Source organism: Eptatretus burgeri, chromosome 13 (assembly GCF_056783735.1).
Source record: "Eptatretus burgeri isolate ZD-2024b chromosome 13, Ebu_testis_v1, whole genome shotgun sequence".
In the NCBI taxonomy this organism is placed as follows: domain Eukaryota; kingdom Metazoa; phylum Chordata; class Myxini; order Myxiniformes; family Myxinidae; genus Eptatretus; species Eptatretus burgeri.
Genome location: NC_140973.1, coordinates 14154416 through 14177834, shown reverse-complemented (window position 1 = coordinate 14177834; position 23419 = coordinate 14154416). Strand labels below are relative to the sequence as shown.

Sequence of the window (23419 nt, the reverse complement as noted above, 5' to 3'; positions counted from 1 at the left end):
ATGCAGGAATTTATTCCTGTTTATTTTGGCTGCTCTTAAATCACCCTTATTCTGGACATTTCCATCTGTCTGTCTGTCCATGAAACTTTGGTCAAGCCTAGGGGCTAAACCACGAAACCAATTCCAATGAAATTTGGTAGGTAGGACCAATATTTCTGGGAATCGCATGCTTTCGAATTTGGGACCCCGAGCCCGAGCCCTTTAAAGTGGTCAAAAAATAGAAAAAAATCTAAAAAAAAATCGAAACTTGAAGGTTAGAGTTCTGTGCGCAATCTATCGAGCTCCCTTCATGCCAATTCGCAGCCCTAACAAAAATTATTTGTAGGAGGAGATAGGTTTTGGGCGAGTTCATGTCGAACATTTCAGAAACGGTTAATTGTGAATATCTCTAAGAGAAAGAGTCTGATTTTGATTCAAACTTGGGTGAAATGTGTACAATGTGGCCAGCATGTACACAAAAATGAATGGTTGCTATGCACACCTCCGTTGCTTAGCAACAGCTAAAATACTTTATCTTGCATCGTACACTTATTGTGTACTGTACAAAAAAATCAATACCTCCGAAACTGGACCTCCGAGGGACCTGTTTTTTTGTGCCCAAGGAGAATGTCTTACAGCATCATATAAAAAAAATAAAATACTTAACGAATAGATAAATGGAATTACCAGGGCTGCCATTTGTTAGAGTCTCTTTGGAAACATGCCTGAAATTTCACAAGGTGGGTTTCTGGGTGCAAACTAAGAGGGCTGTGATAATCATATTTATTGCGCTAAATTGATTGATAGCATGTACATGAATATCGACTAGTCGCGTCGGCCAGCTTTCCATCTAGAGCGAGCAGCTATGTCGCCTACCGGCTTGTTTATATATGTGTATATATATATATATATATATATATATATGTATGTATGTATGTATGTATATATATATATATATATATATATATATATATATATATATATATATATATATATACATACATATATATATATATATATATATATATATATATATATACATATATATATATATATATATATACATACATATATATATATATATATATATATATACATACATATATATACATACATATATATATATATATATATATACATACATATATATATATATATATATATATATATATATATATATATATATATATATATATATATATATATATATATATATATATATATATATATATAGCTCGACTTCACTCCTGGGTTTGTAGGATATTAATATATAGCACAGAAGTAGCACGCTTGCCATTGAGTCGTCTGGTCTGGATTGGTTTATTAACTTGAATAAAACTGCCCCCATGATGTTTCAAATGAAGGGTGTTGCATCAATGTGTATGCCATTCGTCAGATGAGATGTAAATCTGGAAACCCATTTACTTGTATTCGGTAGTGCTGGTGGACGTTTATAAAGATCTGATAGTGTCGTTCGGTGAAGAGTAGGCAAGTTTTCGTCGGAACTTTGGCCAACTTCCAAATTCCTCCACTCTACAGTTGGCAGTGCATGCATCAGCAGTGCAAGTGTATTCCACAAATGATGCAACCAGCAGCCAGGTGCTGCATGCACATCAATTTTTGAATGTCCCCAACTCTTCGAGGGACATTTATATTTTATAGAAGGGTAGGGGGGGGAGGGGAGGGGTTGTTTTTCGAGTGGACAAGGAAGGAGGGAAGGAGTCGAGGGGGGCTCTTGTGTTGGAATTCAATCTTTCCGAACGTGCACAAATTCAATACAGTACCTATTCCTCTTTCCCAGCATTCTTCATTCACTAGACACACCACTTGAATCAATACATCTTTTCGTAGCTTAAGTTAAGAATCCAATTTATGATTCGTTTGCGGGTTTTATATGCTTCCAGAAACATGCCAAAAAGAAAGAAAAAGAAACCTCAACACTTTGGCCTGAGGTCTTTCCACGACAACTGGTTTCTTTTTTTTCTTCTCTCTGACATCAGTGTCAGATGGGCCCAGCGGGGCAAGCAATGTGTACTGCAGGTTGTACAAACAGAATACATACATAGCAACACATATCGAGCACCTGGTAAGGCTTGGGCTCCCCTCGGGAGTAAATGCTGCCCCCAGTTTGAGTCACGAACTTATCGTGGCAGATTCCTTATGCGTGTCCAATTTTGCTTTCTAATTTGCGACCTAATTGTGGACATTTAAAATATTTTGGTCTCAAGGAATAGTCAGAAAAGTGCAAAGAATTGATGGATTACAAAGGGGGTGTGTGCAAAGAAAGGAACATTGCACATCTTGGAACTTCAGGCACTTTCCCAACCCTGTGGCTTTGAGCTAAGCTTCAAGCAATGCTGATAAGCCTGGACAATGATAAACAAAGGAGGCCTTTGTGAGTCAAAGGTTGTGAAACACATCTGCAGGTAATTATTTATTGCGCCATGACCTTTTACCGAGCAAATTCTTGCCCCGTTTTGATGTAATCCATACGGCGCTTCCAGTGGCCTGGCCCCCCTTACAGCAGCTGGTCTGCCACGGGGGTGTTTGTTTGTGTTCTGGGGGATTTGACGCGGCTCTGCGGCTCAGTTCTTTTCGGAAGCTCTAGCCTTAAGCCGAACGCCTTGTTTTCATGAAAGAAAAGGAAAGAAAAGAAAAGGGAAGGCTGACTCGTTCCTTGGCCATGACAGATGGTTCAGCAAGATTCCCTACACTTTACGGTTTAAGCTCAGAGCTATACGATCGGCCAATGGAAAGAGAATGGTTCATGAAATCTGAGAGAGGGAGAAGGATGTCCACAGCACCATGAATCCACAGCACTAGTCTTCTGCAAGGCCAAGGGAAATGCCTAGAGAGCATATGGTAGTCAGTACAAAGCATTATCTCCCTCATCATTTTGTGTGCTTACTATACAACCTGTTTATAATCGCCTTCAATTACTTTCGTAATCTTTCGCCATCTCTAAAGTCTACACCTTCCGAAAACTGACGAGTTTCTGATCATCATCGGCATGCCTTCATCTTTCAGGGGATTTGAATTACGGTTTATCCACCATTTCAAGTTTGTCTTCCGAGGTGGTTCATCGAGTGTAGTGCTTATGCTTGTAAATCACATCTGGATTTCATCTTGCACTTTTGGAATGATCCAAGTATTTTAAAACTAATCAGTGCCCTTGCACTTGCTTTACAATAAAGTTTTATATTTGTTTTTTTGTGTGTGCCTGTTTTTCATTGTCCTGCAAAACTTTCCAGGCCAAATGAGCAACTGAAGGGAGACAGCGGTTTCAAAAAATCCTGAAAACTCCTTTTATACATAGTGATGTAAGAAGTTTTTTCCAACTTCAATTTCAAGTTGTGGAGAGAGATCCTTATATTCTTGCTTGAGGGAATGAATTCATTAATTAATAATGTATATATATATATATATATATATATATATATATATATATATATATATATATATATATATATATATATATATGTATATACAGTACCATGCAAAAGTTTGGGTTATTCCAATGATACTCATACTTCAGGATAAGTTAATTGAATTAATAGTGATAACTCATATGTGTTTATTATTGTACATGAACAGCCTTTATAAATGTAAGTGAAACAAACTGCTGAAGTAAATAGCAGGAACAGTGTCATTTTATAGTATCAGTCCTTACTTTTCACGTCGACCCTTTGCCTTCTTGGGTGCCATCACTCTTTTACTCATGCTTCCTGAATATGAATGGAACACTCTTGCAGGAATATTGTGCCGAATATCGTGTCATGTACTCCATAGTTATGTAAGGTTAGTTGGGTTCCTCGTCTTCTTCTCTGTTTCCAGGTAATTCCAAATGGCCTCGATGTCCAGACGATGGGGGTGGCCAGTCTAATACTTGGCGCACACCGGCTGTAACTTCGTTCTACAAATACTTTTACTATATTGGAAGTGTGTTTTGGATCACTATCATGTTGGAAAATGAATTCCCCACCAATTAAACGATTTCCACAAGGAACTACTTAGTGCTGCAGGATCTGCTTGTACATCTCTTTTGTTAGCATCCCATTGATTTTAACAAGCTTTCCTTCACCAAAAGCTGAGATCCAATTGCAGGCAGTCATAGAGCTTACCCCATGTTTAACAGTAGACTGGAAATATTGCATGTCATAATGCTCTCCAGGTGTTAGGCGTACAAACTGGCATCTCTTAGATCCAAAAAGTTCAAACTTTGATTCATCAGACCAGACGACCCAATTCCATTGTTCAGTCACCCAATCTTGGTGTTGCCTTGCAATTTTCAATCTTTTCACCTTACTCTGTGGTCTCAGCAGTGGTTTATTTGCTGGAACTGTGTCATGAAGACCTGCTGCAATCAGCTTGCGACACACAGTGCTTGACAAGTCAAGTGTGTATAATAAATAAATAAACATTGTGACGATTCGGTGTTCGAAGCTCGCCACGAGGGGAAACACTTGGGTCCTTCTTGAACGCCCGGTCCTGAGGCCGTCGGGCACAGATAACTCAATGCACCGGCAGGTTGCTAAGCAACCACGAACGCCAATTGGCACTTCAAATCTGGGCAGGGTTACACTACCTCGCGTGATACCTTACCTGTGGAGGGCCAAACCAATTGGGGTCTTGTGCCCTCAGCACACACCCAGATTACTGCCGAGCGATACAGTGAGTGTGCGCTGGCTAACAAGAGCAAATTATTGGGCAAACCTCCCAGCTAAACTAATGTGTGGACCATGCTGGACCAATGAAGGAAAAGACGAAACGAACTGGGTACATTTTTAACATAAGCAATTTATTCATATGCAAGGGCATGGAAAGGTCATGTGACACAGTGTAGGGTTTTAGTCAGCAATATGTACAGCTGGGAAAGCAAGGATTCGTGTGGTGTGGCAAAAGAAATGTAATTATGTACAAAAAGAAGACAGGACAGAGCTAAACTGATATAAAACTTCTCCAATCTTATCTTATGCAAACATTCCAGGTGCCATCAGACACACACCCGAGGAAATTAGAGAGTTCAGAAAGAGGAGAGGCAGTTGAGGGGTTTTCGACTTCGTTCAATACCTGGAGCGGCAGATGGACCGACACTTTCAAGTTGCTTAGGAGGCGGGAGGAGGGAAAAAAAGTGGGGTGTCGATTATGCCAAAAAAAATTGGATTTGGGAAAAAAAGAAAAAGGAGCCGGACTCACCTGCCTGCAGGAGCTCACCTGCCGGACCGGTTTCATTGCTTATTGCCGAATCATCAGCGACAGCGCAGCCAGAAATGCATACCAATGAGGCTCCCAAGCATGTACCACGTGCAAACGTTAAAAGCAGTCAATGGGGTGTCTCTGATGCATGAGTGGGAGGTGCAAATGTGATGCAGATGCGGTGCAGAAGAGGTGTGAAGGAGTGTGAATTGGTAATGCTCTTTTTGTTTCTGCACCTGCAGTAGACAAGACAGTAGATGGGAGAGTTTGACTAATATATGGAGATAAGGTTTAGTTGATTATAAATATTGACTGCTTTTGACATTTGTAGTACATGCTTGGGAGCCTCATTGGTATGCATTGCTGTCTGTGCTATCGCTGATGATTCACCAGTAAGAGAGGAAACCGGTCCGGCAGATGAGGGGGTGTGTAGCATTGGGATTCCCATGTGTGTACTATTTGTGAATGTCTATAGCTGTGGAGTAGCTCTGGGAAGGGTTTGAAACAGAAAAGCGTTTACCTTGTGTAGGTCTTCTTGATTTTTCATATGCAGCTTCTTCAGCTGGAAGAGCACGGGAGGTGTCAACATATGTATGTATGTATGTATGTATAGAAATATATATATATATATATATATATATATATATATATATATATATATATATACATATATATACCTAATGATGTCTGCCACCCATAATTGGAGGGAACAATCAATGAGCTCACCTATTTCATTATCCACCAGGTGACTAGAATCTTTATAATTAACCCCCTACTCTTCCAGCCAAAGAAAGCTGCATAAAGCAACCAAGAAAAGCTATACAAGTAAGCCCTTTAATGTTTCAAAGCCTACCTGGGTTCCTCAACACCTGCAGACATTCATAAGTTGCACGTACATGAGAATACCAATGCGACCTGCCTCCACACTACGAATTTGTCTATTAATTTTGGTGATTATACAGTAAGAGAGGAGATGGGAAACTGCACCGACTAATATATGGAGATAGGAAACTAATGTATGGCAAAACGTTTGGGGAAAATAACTCAATCATCCATTATTTGAGCAAGAAATATGTAATATACTAGCGATACCCGTGCACATGCACGGGATAGTAGTTCAACATATCTGGTAGCAGACGACAGACCGTACACGGGGAATGACAAAAATACGCATTGTGCAAAATGCAAGTGGTACGATGGAACGCCAAGACTTCCCAAACATTGTCGGCATGTCCGCTAAGTGCCACAGCAATTTAATAGGGATCGTGTGAATCGTGTGATCGACCCTGGCCAAATCCTAAATTCCTGCTTTAACTTACAGGGGGAACTGCATCAGACACTGCCGGCAATGATGCAAATTGGCAGACACATGCTGCACACAAAAGTGAATGTCTGAACAGTTAACTTGAAGGAAAAATATAGAAAAACTGAACGACTGTGAGAGTCCATCGAAGGATGTGTTTTAATTCAGCAATGATTTCCATCATTCATGATGAATCGACTTGATTTTCATCGATCTCTATTTTCCAGATAATGCCTCTTGTGTAAAAAAATAATAAAAAAGTACATTCAGGGCAGCTCAAATGTCAGGAGCCACAGAATTTCGGTCACCAGACCTTACGCCTCTTGATTTCTTTCTTTGGGGGCATCTCAAGTCGGTCGTTGATGTTGACAATCCCAGAAACATAGAACAACTGAAGGAAGAAAATCATATTTGAGTTTGCAAAGATCAGTATCGCGATGCAAAGAAGTGTCCAAGCACCATGCGTACATAGACTCAAAAAGTGCCTGCAAGTTAATGGCCAACAATATCTCGCATGGTAATCAATAAATAAATAAATAAATAAATTATTTTTACTATCCAAAAGCATTTTTTTTAAAGTCCTTACTTGTACTTACATTTTTAACTTCATATAATATTAACTGTCGCTCCTGAATTTTGGACCACTTTGTGTATGTGTGAGTGATATATATATATATATATATATATATATATATATATATATATATATATATATATATATATATATATATATATATATATATATGAGACGCCGTGAGGAGGAGTGATGTAAGGGACACATCGGCCATTTTGGAGTTAATGCCATATCGCACTATTTTAACCCTTACCCTATCATCATCATCATCATATCATTAAAAAATGTTGCTTGCATCACTCCTCCTCGCGGGGCCTCATAAATTATATACATATTAGGGTGTTCCAAAAAAAATGAAAGTTTGATTTTTGCTGCTCTCTGATTTTGCCTTTGTTCAAATACCCCATAAGAACGTATAGGTCAAAAATGAACAAAATTCCATGATATTTAGGGGTTCCTCAAGTTGGCACAATTATATCCATTATGGAGAAGGCATTTCGCACTGCAATGTCAAAAAGCTCATCTAGGTCTCCTTGGAAAAAATATTCTTTCATCCTATATGACTGCTGTGGTTTTTGAAAATATCAAACAACCATATTAATTGTGAAGTGTACTGCGTTGTGCATATTCGACGGCAAGTTGTCAGTTACAGTTTGGCAAATTTCAACAATATTGTGCCAACTTGAGGAACCCCTAAACATCCTCCAATCTGCTTCATATTTGGTGTGTATGTTTCTACTGTCAAATGGAACAAAGGCACACCCAGGGAGCATGAATATTCATACTTTTATTTTTTTACCCCCTATTATGAAGCACCCTAATACATATATATATATATATATATATATATATATATATATATATATATATATATATATATATATATATATATATATATATATATATATATATATATATATATATGTATATACAAGCGGGGTATGCTTACACATTGTAAGCAATAACGAACTGTACTTTACTTCCCCATTGTCTCTGGTCGCTCACCTGCATTCATTTTTTTCATTTATTTATATTTTTATTTACAGACATTCTTATCTCCTTACCATTCTTTGGGACCAGTAGGGGACATGTATTGCAAAGCAATTCTTGCTCTTGTTAATTAAAAAAAAAAAAACTACAACAGATCATTACAACCTCAACATACGATCTTCACAAAACGTATTACTCGATCACTCCTGGAAAAAACCCAGGCAATGAATAAGCAACATACCCATTTGATGCCTGAACAGGGAGGTGTGATAAAAAAAAAAACCTGTGTAAAGCAATGTTTTTAATAACATGTGGATTTGTAAATCTATTTGCATATATTTAATGGAGCAAGTGTTTGTGATTATGTCTGTTGGTATGCATAATTTATCGTGTCTTTACCCATTGGATGGACAGCTGACGTGACGGCACCCACAATTGAAACCTGAAATACTTAACCTAAAATGCCCAGAGGACCCAAAATACCCCCCCCCCCCAACAAGACGACCCAAATGACCCTGAGGACTGAAAGGACCTAAAAGACTGAAAAGACCCGAAAATCCCAATGGAGCCCAAAGACCCAAAATACCCCAAAGACCCCTAAAGACCGCGAAGACCCACAAGACCCAAAAGACTGAGAAGACACAAAAGACCTGAAGGACCCAGAAGACCCAAAAGACCCCAAATACCCTGAAGGCCCCAAAGACCCTGAAGACCCAAAAGACCTAAAAGGCCCTGAAGACCCAAAATACCCCAAATACCAAAAAGACCCTGAAGACTCACAAGACACAAGGACCCAAAAGACTAAAGATTCCGAGGAACCAAAACACCCAAAATACCCTGAGTACCAAAAAGACCCTGAGGACCCTGAAGACCTAAAATACCCAAAGGACCCAGAGGACCCAAAAGACTCTGGGGACCCCAAACACCCAAAATATCCAGAAGACCCAAAAAACCTCAAAGACCCAAGGGATCCAAATGACCTGAGGATGCAAAAGACCCAGAGGACACAAAAGACCCAAAAGACCCCGAGGACCTAAAATACCTAGAGAACCCAAAATATCTAGAGGGCCCAAAAGACCCGATGGACCCAAAAGACACAACGGGACTATCACGGACCCATGGAAATTCTGCAGCATGGAAAATGTGACTTCAGGTCATTAATCCCCCCCTCTCACATCCACACACAATCCCATGTCCTTAACCCCCCCTCCCAACTCTGACATCTCTCTGCCCCCGCCCCGAGCACCACACCCAAACTCTGTGCTCTCTCCCCCTTTCTTCAAATCCTCAAACCTCCTCCCAACCCAATGTCCTTAACTCTCCCCCTCCCTCCCACCTCCTCAAAAGCATTAAACCCCTGGATCCCAACTCTGTCTCCTCTCTGCCCTCCCTCCCGCAAGCCAACTCTGTCATCTCTTCCCCCCTTCTTCTTCAAGGCATCAGCGACCCCAAACTGCAAGTACTCAATCCCCATTCCAACCCAAAGTCCTCAATGCCCCCCCCCCATTCCCAACATCTCAATCTCCCTCTTCCATCTCCATGCATCCTCGCCCCCAAATCTCTGTCCTGTCCTCCCTATTCCTTCCTGTTATTAACAACGTTACACAAATATATACAGAGAACTTAGGTGCATGAGAAGGCCATTCAGCCTATCATGCCTGCGTTGTTCCTGTTCCTTTTGTTAAGAACAATGTTAAAAGTAAATATAGATGGAACGTTAAATTCACAATCACTTCCCCCTTTCCTCCCTTATCCTCACTATAATTCACAGACTGGTGCTTGTGTGTTTGTTTGTTGTGTTACTACTCCTACAGTTGTGGGCTGATTCCATCCAGATTTGCTACATTGGATCAGCGTGACCCCAATTAATGAAAAGGGGTGTTTTTATCTTTGCCGGTGGCCTTGGAGGTGTAAAGGAAGGGATGCAAATTATCCATGTAAATGTGTATCGTGTTGCGCCACCTCCAGGTAGGGAAGGGTATTACAAGTCTCCACCATTTACAGCACAGTCTTCCTGTCCTCACGTTTTCCAGTGCAGTGAGGAGTTTTAAATTATAAGCAGTAGGTATGTTTTTGCTTCAGACACAACTTCATGCGTTATTTAGTTTTTATTGCCGACACAGAGCTGTCAGTTGTCTATACACCGCCCAAATAAAGGTATGCATCAGAAGAACATGTTGCATGCTTGGAACAAGATCGCTCATTGGGTGGGTACTCTGCTCGTACTATTTCAATTAAATTTGTGTTGACAACAAATCATTACAACCTCAACATACGATCTTCATAAAAAAACATATTACTCGATCACTCCCAGTAAAAACCCAGGCAATGAATAAGCAACATATCCACTCGAGGTCTGAACACGGAGGTGTGATTAAAAATAAAAAAACACCGGTCTAAAGCAATGTTTTTAATAACAGGTGCACGTGTAAACACTGTTATAATTAAATTTGTGTTGTTGACAACAAATCATGATATACATACAACCTCAACATACGATATTCATTAAACATATTACTTCATCACTTTCGGAAAAGAAAAAAAAGCAAGACAGTGTATCAGCACAAGACCCGATCGAGGCCTAAAGGCCAATTATCTGATTTTAATTTTTTTATTTTTCAATTTTTTTTCATCCAAACATAGAGGAGGCCATGCAAAGTTCGGTTTCAACGGTTCCCGCAGGGTCCGAATGCATAAATGAATAAACACATAAACTTTTCTCCATATATTAGATAATTAGAAGATGTATAACAAAAGCCAATCACATCTCTCACCCATAATTGGAGGGAATAATCAATTACCCCTTCCAATTATGGGTGGGAGATGTGATTGGGCTTTGATATCTATATTTTAACTGCTATCGTCAGTGCATGTGGTATATGCTTGGGAGCCTTGGGAGGAGAGAGAGAGAGGGGAGAGAGTGGAGAGAGGGGAGAGAGGGGATAATTTCGATACAGAATACAATGACGTGATGTTATTTTTTTCTCTGTGTGTGGTGTTGCTCTCCTGGGGAGTGGGTGGTGGGGGAGGTGGTGCACGAAGTCCACCCCAGTCACAACCATCACAATATACTGTATATATATATATATATATATATATATATATATATATATATATATATATATATATATATATATATATATATATATATATATATATATATATATATATATATATATATATCAGACGAGCATCCAAGAGAAATGTTAATTATAGTGATCCAGCCTTTCTTTTCACTGTGCTTCACTTTTTCTTGCTCTCTTGCGGGTCTTATGTTTTTTGCTGGGAAACTCGCCATCTGGAGAAACAATCCACTCCACGCAGGCTGCACGCACAACACCATACAAAATCTCTCAAGCAGCTTCGATTGACCTACAAATTGATTCTGCTATAAGATTCTGAAAGTTTTACAGAAAATGATTCCATGTCTAATTGCCTGATGCGGTGAGATTGTCGCCGGAAAGGAGTACTATTGAAGGTGTAAGGGCCAATTTGAGCAGTAATTGCCTTTCTCTGGCTATTGTCACAACCTGTCACGGTCAGTTGGCTGGGCCAGGCCCGGTGAAGGACTGCCAGGGCCGGCCCACTTCTTTAGTAAGAAAAAGACTGTGGTTTTTGGACATGAGATGCTGCTCCTCTTTGTGGAACTTTCTTAATGATGCCGTCGTCTTCTGCTGGAAGTGTCTTGCTCGGTCTGTGGCCAATTGGGGTCACCTCACTGGGTGCCCCCGTTCCATATTCTGCTTCACCCATAAGGATAAAAGAACAAGTTATGCCGTGCCTTCCCTTTGGAATTCCTCTCCTTGAAAATCTTGCTGTTTTTCCTTCTCCCCCTCTACCTCCATGCTGAGCTCAAAACATCAACAATCTATACTGTCATCTTGCATCAGCAATGATTGATACTGCAGCAATTGTTGGCTACTATGCTAGACCTATTAAAAACCATTACTCTCTCCCATGCGTTTTGCACCGCATGGCCTTAAGGTATAACTGAAGTACGTAATTATTCACAATATTATTGCTATTCTGAAATGGCTGCTTTCTGCCGTCAAAGCAGTCACTTTTTTTTTTTTTGCTCTCATGCGATCATGCCATGCGGTGCCTTGTTTAGGGTGACCACGTGAGCGAGAGAAGTCTAACGAGCAACAGTCGGTGACAGTGGCAGGACAGAAAATTAGATATCAGGCCGTATGTAGTACGTGAGCACATTTTAAAAATTAATTGATTTCATCCATCTCATCATGTTTGGGGGGGGGAGGGGGTTGATGCTGCCTATCGTCAATTGAGGGCTGGCAGGGTAGCTTAAAGGTATGTACACTCACCTCTGAGCTGTCTAGCCTGGGTTCGAATCCCGACTTAGCTATGAACTGTTATCCTGGTGTTTCGCATGCAGGGTGATGTGTCATTGTGTGCACTGTTCATTGGAAGGATGATAAGCTGAAGGATTGGTGGGATCTGACAGCATTGGTGGATTTGGTTGGTGGACGTTAAAGATCCTACGCTTTCTTTCACTTTCATGAAGAGTCGAGCAAAGGTAAACGGTCAGCTGCATTCTGAACAAATTGCAAATTCATGCCAAAAACTCTCACCGACCCACACTTGACAAGTGTGGTGAGTATATGTAAATGTCCCCAATGTGGTTTGAGGGAGGCATTCTTCCTGTAATAGAGTGAAAGTGGCTTGGCCCAGAACGATCTCCACCAAATTTTTGCCTCCGTGCTGGAGGTACCCAGGATCAGGTCATATGGGCACAAAATAACCCGCACTCCTCCCGCATGGGTGGGGAGATGACTTGCAATTTCAACTGTGCACACGTGGAATCCTGAAAGTGGCTTAACAACTTCATTGCATCCCTCAAGAAATGTCTAAGGTCGCATTTCTGGACTAAAAATTAAAAAAACGCAGTTTGCTTTGCATGTTCGCTTTCCTTCAATTGTCGTTTTTTTCCAACTTCAATGCCAACTCACCCTTCTCACCCCTCCCTCTCAAAGCAACCATCACACTCGTCCCCCTCCAAGCTTCCCTCTCACCTTTCTCAGAAACTCCCCCCTCACCTTTCTCCCTCAACTCTCCCCACTCCCCCTTCTCCCACCATTCACGCCCTTCACTCACCCTTCTCAAAGTTGCCCCCCCCTATCATCCACAAAGCTGCCTCCTTCCACTACCCTCTCTCCACCATCTCATCACTCTACCGCCTCAAATCCTCAACTGCCTTCTGCCCCCTCTCTTATTACTCCCCGCTGTACCTCAACCGAGCACAACAGAGCATTTCTCCTCCTCATCTAGTTCCCTCCCCAAGCTCTTCTGCAGTCCCCCACACTCTTTCAACAACCCTCCTTACCTCCCCCCCTCCTCCCTTGCCCGACCCTCCCCCTTCCCTCCCCTGCACCCAAAGCCTCCTCCCCTCCCTCTTCATTAAGTGTGGACCTCAAATATCCGGGGCCTACGCACAAACTTGACAGATCTTTCCACACAGGTTCCCACTGACAAACCAGACATAATCTGCCGAACAGAAACTTTCCTCCCTCAAGACATCTCTGACTCCCGAGTATCTCTCCCTGGTTACTCCCTCCTCCGGTATGACAGACCTGAGCCTCATCCTGGTAGAGGAGTTGCTCTCTTCATCGAAGACTCTATTCCTCACTCTCCATGCACTGCCCTCACTCCCCCACACCCCTAGGAATACCTCTGGCTACGGCTTCCTCTCCACTCCCACCTCATGCTTATATGTGTACTGTACCGTGCACCAAACAGTGATGACTCCATCTACACCTCACTATCCGAAAACATGGACCAACTTCTATCCTCTCATCTGAACTCTCTCTTCCTCATATGTGGTGACTTCAATTGTCATCACGCCAATTGGTTGTGTGGAGGTACCTCTCTCACCTGCCATGGCACTTCAGCAAAAGACTTCTGTGACTCATTGGGACTGACTCAATCGGTGAACTTCCCGACCCGGATCTCAACAATGGTACTCCATCTTTGCTGGATCTGATTTTGACAAATTTCCCAGAAAATATCTGCTGTTCTTCCTCCGCTCCAAACGGTTCTTCTGACCATGTGCTTGTCAAAGTAAACATCTTTGTGGCTGTTATCAGAGAACCACCTCATCGCCGTCAGTCTGGCATTTTACTCAAGCTGACTGGCAGGGTCTTCAAGCAGCCATCACACTTATAGACTGGTCTCCTATCGCGACTTTCTCCAACATCAACTCATCCTGGGAATTCTTTCAAACAAACTTGCTCTCCCTCATGCACAGATTTATCCCCTCTCGTCTTCAGTTGTCTTACCCTTCCTGCCGCCCTTGGTTCACTGAAGCTTGTGGTGAGGCATTTGTCCTGAAACAACTTGCCTTTGCCTCATGGAAAGCAAACCCAACTGAGGGGAATCTCAGTTCCTTCCATAAAGCTCAGAAGAAGTGTGTATCTACCCTCAGGAGAGCCAGAAAACAACATCTTTCTAATCTCAAGTCTGAACTCTCAAACCTCTCTCTCCCTCCAAATCCTGGTGGCATATAATCAAACCTGTTTCTGGTGTATGTTCCCCCTCCATCCCCTCCCTTACCTAAAATGGCCACACTGCTGATACCGCACGTGAAAAGGCTGAATGCCTAAACTCGGTTTTTGCATCGAAATCTTGTGTCTGAAACCCATCGCTTTCTGTACCCACCAAACTCAGTCACACCCAACTGTCCCTGGACTCTTCTGACCTTTTCTTCTGACAAAATGGAGAGTTTGCTGTCAAACCTCGATTCTGCAACTGGTCCAGACGGCATCAGCCCACGTGTCTGAAAAACCTGCTCCTCTGCTCTTGCTCACCCTCTCTGTTCTATTCACCCTCTCATTTGCTCAAGGTCATCTGCCATCTGCTTGGAAATCAGCAAACATCACTGCCCTGCATAAAAAAAGGTGCAGAAACAGATCCCTGTAACTACAGACCAATGAGCCTTCTCCCAATCATCAGCAAGGTTATGGAATCCATCATCGTTTCAGACATCAAATCCTTCCTCTTCTCCAATGGCTTGATTTCCAATCATCAATTTGGTTTCAGACAAGGTCACTCTACCCTGGATATGCTGCTTCTGCTCTCCCAACAATGGATGGAGGTCCTCAATCCCAGACATTCAATCAGAGCCGTATCCCAAGACATATTGCATGCTTTTGACACAGTCTGGCACCTTGCCCTGCTCACCAAACTCTCTTCCTATGGTATCCAAGGCCATCTCCACTCATGGCTTGCAGACTTCCTCTCCTGTCGCAGTCAACTTGTGGCCCTACATGGAGTTTTTTCATCCCCTCTTCCTGTCCAGGCTGGAGTTCCTCAAGGCAGCCTTCTGGGCCCTGTTGTTTTTCTGCTTTTCATCGACGATCTCTCCGACTCTCTGGAAAATCCTCTTTATCTCTTTGCTGATGACTCCACCCTCTGTCATACCATCTGTCTTCCCTCAGACCGGCAAGCAACAGCTTCTTCACACTCTATGCAGATATTTATAAAATCACAAACTCGTCCAACACGTGGAACATGTCTTTCAATCCGGACAAATATCACACTCTCACTATGTCTCTCCAAAAGGACCGTTTAGAACCCCCCCTCCCCCACCCATCTACTTTCTCAACAATCCTCTGGAAGAAGTCCTTTAATTCAAGCTTCTGGGCCTCACTATCTGCCATGATCTTTCCTGAGAAAGCCACATTTCCAACCTGGCATCCAAAGCCAGTCGCCGACTGGGAATATTCTGTTGTGCAAATTCCTTCCTCAGCCCACCTGAGCTCCTGACCACTTAGAAAGCTTTCGTCCGCAACCTGATGGAGTACTGCTCTCCCCTCCGGGCTGGTGCTCCTGCCTCTCACCTTTCTCGGCTTCATGCTGTGGAAACCAAGCCATTTCGGATCATTGGCATCTCCCACGATGAGGCCGAGTCCTTGGGCCTCTCATTCTCTCACCGCAAGCAGGTCGGTGGTCTTTCTGTCTTCTACCATCCCCTCTCTGGTCTGCCCCCCCCTGTTCTGCCTGCGATTTCTCCCCACTATATTTCCGCAGGGTGCTCAAGGTCCGCCAACAACCCCCTTCTCGTAAAAACTACCAAAATCACGAATCACTGCTCACCTTCACTCTTTCATTCCTCTTTTTCTCCGCCTTTGGAATAAACTCCCTCACTCTGTTCAATCCATTTCTTCCCTCCAGGACTTCAAAACAGTTGTTCCCCACCATATATTCTCTTCTCCCATATGAAACCTTGATCTTTTCTACCCCCGTTAACCCACCCAAAACCCACCTCCTTTAAATTTCCTGCTTTCCTTCCTGAAAGTCCCTGTAATGTCCATATTGTATACTCCATGTTCCCCGCCACATCCCTCTCCCTTCCACAGATCTCCAAATGTTTCTGTTCCCCACTGTTTTGTCCTTCCCACTCCCGCCCCTCTTGTCTCATGCCCCCCTTGCTGTGCATTGTGTGTTAGCTTTCATACGAGCCTCAACAATTTATTTAAAAAAACAAACAAAAAAACTGACACCTGCCAAAGGGAAAGGGGGTATTGATACCATATTTTGCTCCCAGAGAGATGCTATGACTCTGCTCAAATTTCAAATGCTGACAATAACTGTTAATGTCGGATCATTATCAAATTTTGCACTTTACATCATTTTATGAAAAAAAACAACACGTTATCCATCCATCCATCCATTGGGACCGTACTCTGTGCAGAGCGTTGGTGCTACCTAAGCAGTCTCCTTGGCTATTGGGCACTATCCTGGACGGGTCACCACTCCAACACAGGATACCAGCAAGCTGGGATCATTTTGCCGACCTCGGAAGGATGACAGGCAGAGTCAACCACACCTGGTATTGATTCAACAGCCGAGTGGGATTTGAACTCAGGATACTTGGATTCCAAGCCCACCACCCAAACCATAAAGCCAACACCAGGCATAACACGTTATCATTTTTCTAAAAATGCATATTCATCGAATTTCCTCCAAAAAATTGTGCAGGCAGCGACGTCTTACCTTTACGTGTCGCTGATTGCCTGCGAATCATCACATGCATTTTCAACCCACCGTGAAGCGGGTTCAAGATTGCAAAAAAAGAAGAAGAAATATTAAAAGGGATAACTTGATGACTTGATAGTTAATGTAAGAAGCAAAAATAATTTATTGAATAGTCCAGATGTTTATATTTTTGCCACCGTCTCATTTGCCAGTTGCAAGATGCATCCGATGCGTCTGCAGTGGATGAGAAAACTTTTCAAAGCGTCACTTTCAGTCTGCAAACAAGCAAGACAAGCATAGAAAGGCAGCTGGGTAAAATAGCATTAAGAGCACGCATATTGACACGGGATCGCAAGCATGCACTGCAAATGGCATTTAGCCTGTGAAGCGCAAAATGTGATGGGACAGACACTGGAACACGTGTAGGTGCTTTGGACAAGACAAAGTGCCGAGAGTGGATAAAAAGAGACGAACAAAAGGCGAGGAGATTTGACTATCCCGCTGTCACACCTCATGTGCGGCCCATTGTTCAATTAATACTAATTGCTGCAATTATGTCAGCTGACTCTTGGCTTTTGGCATTCGGACGCAGTGGAATGTAAAGAAAGCACTGGCGGAGAGGAAAGCGCGTGGATAAGCCTTGAAGTTGTGTTTAAGAGCGTGGAACAAACGTGAAATGTGCTCGTCTTATGGAGAAAGTGTCAAGAAACCAGGAGCACGAAGGGGAGTGAAAGCTGACCATTCCTGGTGATAATAACAATGTATGATTTAATAATTAAAATATATTCTGCAATAATCAAAATCAATCTAAAGAGGAATTGTTATGTAATGTTTTTCCTTTAAGACTGGTGTGTATATATATATATGTATATGTATGTATATATACTGACTAATGATGCAACACTAACTGTGATTGGTGAGGCCACATTGTAGTTGGAACCCACAAGTGCCATCTACCACATTGACACATTGCATTTTGCCCACCAATCACAACCAGGAAGCATCATCATTGTTAATAAGCAGAGATGTACAAATGGAATTATTGAAGTGCTCCAGACTTGGAGCAACGCCGTGATGATGTCATGACTGCAAACCCTGAAGGGCCTCGAGCAGTTCAAGAATGCAAAGTCAAAAGTTGTCAGCAAGCAGATGAAAAGCGAAGCTACCGACCGGTTTCGCCGTTGTTGTGGCTTGTCAGAGCAACACATCACTGTTTCATCCACTTAGTGACTTTAAAGCCTTTCGGCTTTAGCGTATAACAACAATGATGCTTCCTGGTTGTGATTTAGCTGAGATGTTAAACTTTTTTCGAAAAACTCTTCTTTCACCCTAAAGAGTTATGCCTTTAGATGAGCAGTAAAATTACCTTTAAATCGGTGTATCGGTTGTGTTTGTACCATTTTCAGGTTTTGAATAATTCGCCATTGGCACATTTGAGAGGTCACGTGATTCCTTCTTCGCCGATCTTACCGATCGTTGTAACATCCTAATTAACAGTTATTTTTTTTAACATCTGATACCATAATTGATGATCGAAGCTCACCATATCACCAATTATGTCGGTATCTGGGTTGAAATGCGAAAAAAATTAGCCTTTTTATAAAACATTTCATATATGGATCTACCCTCGAAGATGGCGACAAGTGGTGACTCGTATGTTTATAAGTTGGAACTTGTGAGAAAATGACTTTAAAACCCTGAGTAAGGTGCATCTTGGTAAAACATGTGATCCTATAAAGTTTCACCACGAATAACCTCGGGAGCTCAGAGGAGAAGGGTTACAAACAAAGAAACAAACAAACAAGAAAGATGTCGTGTATAGCACGCACGATACATGCAAAATTCACAAACCAAATTTGACCTTAAAAATACTTGGTGGTTGAATTCAATGACCAAATATGCAACTCCTCTCCAAATCCCAAGTCAAACAGAATTAAATTTACAATTTTAGAAATTTAGCCTATGTTGACCTTTTGGCCTAAGTTGACCTCAAAATAATTGGTGGTTGAATTCAATGACCAAATATACAACTCCTCTTCAAATCACAAGTCAAACAGATGAAAATTTAGCCTATGTTGACCTTTTGGCCTAAGTTGACCTCAAAATAATTGATGGTTGAATTCAGTGATCTGACATGCAAATCCTCTTCAAATTTCAAGTCAATCGGATGAAAATTGAGGATTTTAGAAATTCCAGCTTAGTATTTGGCCTTTGGCCTATGTTGACCTTTTGGTCCATGTTGACCTAAAAAATAATTGGCTTGTTGAATTCAGTGACTGGAAATGTCAATCCCCTTCAAAATTCAAGTCAATCAGATCAAAATTGAGAATTTTAGAAATTCGGCCTATGTTGATATTTTGGTCTATGTTGACCATTTGGCCAATGTTGACCTCAAAAATTATTGGTTGTTGAAATCAGTGAACTCACATGAAAACCCTCTTCAAATTTCAAGTCAATAAGACTAAAATTGGCAATTTTAGAAATTTGGCCTATGTTGACCTTTTGACCAATGTTGACCTCAAAAATAATTGGCTGGTTGAATGCAGTGACCTGAAATATAAACCCTCTTCAAATTTCAAGTCAGTGGGATGAAAATTGAGTTTTTGAGAACTTTCACCTAACCTGTTGATCTTTGGCCTATGTTGAGCTTTTGGTCTATGTTGACCTAAAAACAATAGGTGTTTGAATTCATTGACCAAATATGCAACTCCTCTTCAAATTTCAAGTCATTCGGATGAAAATTGACCATTTTATAAATATAGCCTATGTTGACCTTTTGGCGGATGATGACCTCAAAAATAATTGGTGGTTGAATTCAATGACCTGATATGCAAATCCTGTTCAGATTCCAAGTCAATTGGATAAAAATTGAGGATTTTAGAAATACGTCATATTTGTTGAGCTTTGGCCCATGTTGACCTTTTGACCTTTTGACCTCAAAAACAATAGCCTTCTTACTTTTGACAAACTATACCATGTGGTGAAGTTTCGTGAAGATCAGTTTTAAATTGTGACCTCTCGGCAATAAACATAAAAATCCTCTTACTCGCAATACAATTGAGGGTTCTGAAGCATTCGTAACTCGTAATACCCTCTCCCACCACCACCAGGAACGGCGCTACACGGTACACCTTTACAAAGATAAATTGCGTCACCACACCTTCAGAATCCCTCAGGTGTGTTCCATTGCCGATGAGCTTGTAGAGCACTCGCTAAGTGCCTTAAGCACTCAAGCAAGCAATCCAACAAAACGGTTGATAAGGAACAGCTAGCATGGCAAGAATTGCCTTCTAATCAAAAGGTTCAACCAACAAAGGTTCAATTGTCAAATAGAACCTTTCCATTCGAAGGTGACAATTTGGGAACATCCGCATGCATTGTCTGAACCCAAGTACTCTTAAATGAGGTATCATTCAGCATTGTATGTGCCGTGGTTATGACATTTACCCCGTTCAGATGTGATCTTACAACTTGCATACACATATATATATATATATATATATATATATATATATATATATATATATATATATATATATATATGTATGTATCTATGCAGTATATATACGCACACAATAATCTCTTCCCTCCGACAAAGTTTCATCTGAATCCATCCACATATACATACATACATACATCAAGAGCCAATCACATCTCTTAATCACCTGAAAGAGAAAAAGTTTGTAAGATGGTGCAAAGGTAGTGCACTTATTTTTGCACTATTTATTCTGGGTTCGATTCCAGATGTGACTATAAACTGGCACATCCGTGCTTCACATAGAGGACGTTGCATCAGGAATCTGCTGCCCCTGAGATGGGCGTTAAACAGGGTGTCCCTTCTGCTAACATTAGTTGATGGATGTTAAAGATCTCACGATGTATTTTGTGAAGAATAGACGAGTTATCGTGTCCTATGAAAATTACAATTTTCCCCCCACCTCAATCCAACGTCAGGCCTGGCCAGACAGTACATGAAAGTCAATTGGGCCAAGAGTAAAAGTTCTACCAACTGCCGACCCCAGGTTAATTGGGAAAATGGTGTAAGGAGGAAAGAGAATAAAGGAAGAGATTGTTTGTACCTTCGTGCTTACACCAAACCTATTCCAATCTACAGACACTGTATTGATGCCATATTTAAAACGTCTTGTATATTTATGTTGGAATCTCTCAAATAAATGTATGTATGTTTTGCCCTGTTTGAGTTATCACAGATAGAAACTAGAAGAGCACTCGGGAGAGCGAATACCTCCACCGAGCTAATTAGTTTACGTTTTGCATTCCACTGATAGGTCGGAGACCTGAAATAAAAATTAATCCACTTGTTCTTGTCACCTAATCAACTCATCGACCAAGTTTCATCCCAATCCGTCCATAACTTTTTGAGATATCGTGCTATATATCGTTTTAGCCCTGTCAATCAATGGTGAAGAATAATTTAAAAAACATTATCGGATTCGGATTCGGATCTTCACCAAAATCTAATTAATTCTTCCTTGTTACACACCCAACCTGCCAACAAAGTTTCATCTGAATTCATCCACAATTTTTTGAGATATCCTGTTATATGTCGTTTTTGTTCCTATCTTTCAATCGTGAAAAAATCACTTTAAAAATCCTCAGATCCAGATGCAGATAATCACCAAAATCTAATTATTTGGTCCGTGTCACACACCCAACCTCTCCACCAAATTTCGTCCGAATACGTCTACAGCTTTTTGAGATATCCTGTTCACAAACAAATAAACAAATGAAATGTCATGGATTGCACAATAATTGTGAAATTAATCAAACAAACTGGACTTAAAAATAATTGGAGGTTGAATTCAATGACCAAATATGCAACTCCTCTTCATATTTCAAGTCGATCAGATGAAAATTGACATTATGAGAAATTTGGCTGATGTTGACTTTTTGGCCTATGTTCATACTTACCGATGTTCACCTATGTTCACCTCAAAAATACTTACCGATGAGCATTGAATTCAGTGACCTAATAGGCAAATCTTCTTAAAATTTCAAGTCAATGGGATGAAAATTGAGGATTTTAGAATTTTCCCCGAAGTTGTTGACCTTTTGATCGATGTTGACCTCAAAAATAATTGGTTGGTTGAATTGAGTGACCTGAAATATAAATTCTCTTCAAATTTCTCATCAATCGGATAAAAATTGAGGATTTTAGAAATCTCACGTGAGTTGTTGACCTTTGGCTTGTTGACCTTTTGACCTCAAAAACAATTAAATAGCCTTTTTGCTTAAGATGAACTTTACCATGTGGTGAAGTTTTCTGAAGATTGGGTTGAAATTGTGACCTGTCGGTGAGTGACATACAAACAAACAGACAAACAAGAAAAAGACGTCATGCAGAGCACGATACATGCAAAATCTACCCCCCCCTCTCCAAACGTTGCCATGGATACATCAAATTGTCCATTTCATTAAGATTAAAATTGACAATCTTCATCAAAGCTCAGGTCGATCGGTTGGAAATTGATTATTTTTCAGATTGAAACAAATGATTTTAGAAGTTTGACCTTGGGTTGACCTCAAAAATAGTTGGTTTCCCAATTCAGTGACGCAACATGCAAATAATGTTCAAATTTCAAGTCAATCGAATGAAAAATGACGATTTTAGGAATTCGACCTCAAGATGACCTTTGACCTTTGACCTCAAAATCAATAGGCTCCTCAGTTGAGACTACCTCTACAACTTGGTAAAGCTTCATGATGATCGGTTTAGAATTGTGCCCTGCAGGTGACAAACAGACAGATAAACAGATAAACAGATAAACAGATAAACAGATAAACAGATAAACAGACAAACAGACAGAATAACAAAATCGAATGACCAATATACTTGAATAATCTTCTATTTTACAAGTAACAAACGGACAGATAAGTAACAAACTTCACCTTTGGTGGCGGAGGTAAAAACAACCATATATATATATATATATATATATATATATATATATATATATATATATATATATATATATATATATATATATATATATATATATATATGTACATACACAGTCGGAGTGTCCCAAAGGTAACTGGACAGTCAGACAGTCATTGTGATGAATACAATGTCAACATTCGATAATTTTATTTCCAAAGTAGACATGTGACATCGTTAACAAGGAAAATATCATATCAGCAAGGAAGTCTTAGTTTAAAGATAAATCGATCCATGAAGATCGAGTGAACGAGCGTCTCTCGTAACTTTTAGGACAGCACGTAATTAAGTGTATGTTTGGGAAAGTGTTCTTCATAAGTGTTTTAGAAATAAATAAAACCCCCAAAAAATTATGAGACAAGTTTATAGGAAGATTGGACAAGTATTTTCCACTCAAACTCCTATTTATCCTATATGTCCTGTTTAT

General features: G+C 40.8%; 1 protein-coding gene and 1 long non-coding RNA gene across 12 annotated transcripts in view; one reads left to right on the top strand and one right to left on the bottom strand.

Moving 5' to 3' along the window:
* LOC147013883 (uncharacterized) overlaps nucleotides 1-23419 on the top strand; it is a 120969-nt gene that overhangs the window by 77308 nt on the left and 20242 nt on the right. Inside the window, exon 2 of one of the 11 annotated variants that reach the window (XM_085851200.1) lies at nucleotides 12436-12576. The exons of the other annotated variants lie outside the window; for them this stretch is intronic. Within the exon in view, the coding sequence (XP_085707326.1) occupies nucleotides 12559-12576 (18 nt within the window). The 5' untranslated portion in view covers nucleotides 12436-12558. The remainder of the gene's footprint in view (nucleotides 1-12435; nucleotides 12577-23419) is intronic. 11 annotated transcript variants of the gene reach the window in all.
* LOC147013882 (uncharacterized) overlaps nucleotides 4794-23419 on the bottom strand; it is a 128312-nt gene continuing 109686 nt past the window's right edge. Inside the window, exon 7 of the long non-coding RNA XR_015050554.1 lies at nucleotides 4794-6869. This is a non-coding gene — a long non-coding RNA (uncharacterized LOC147013882). The remainder of the gene's footprint in view (nucleotides 6870-23419) is intronic.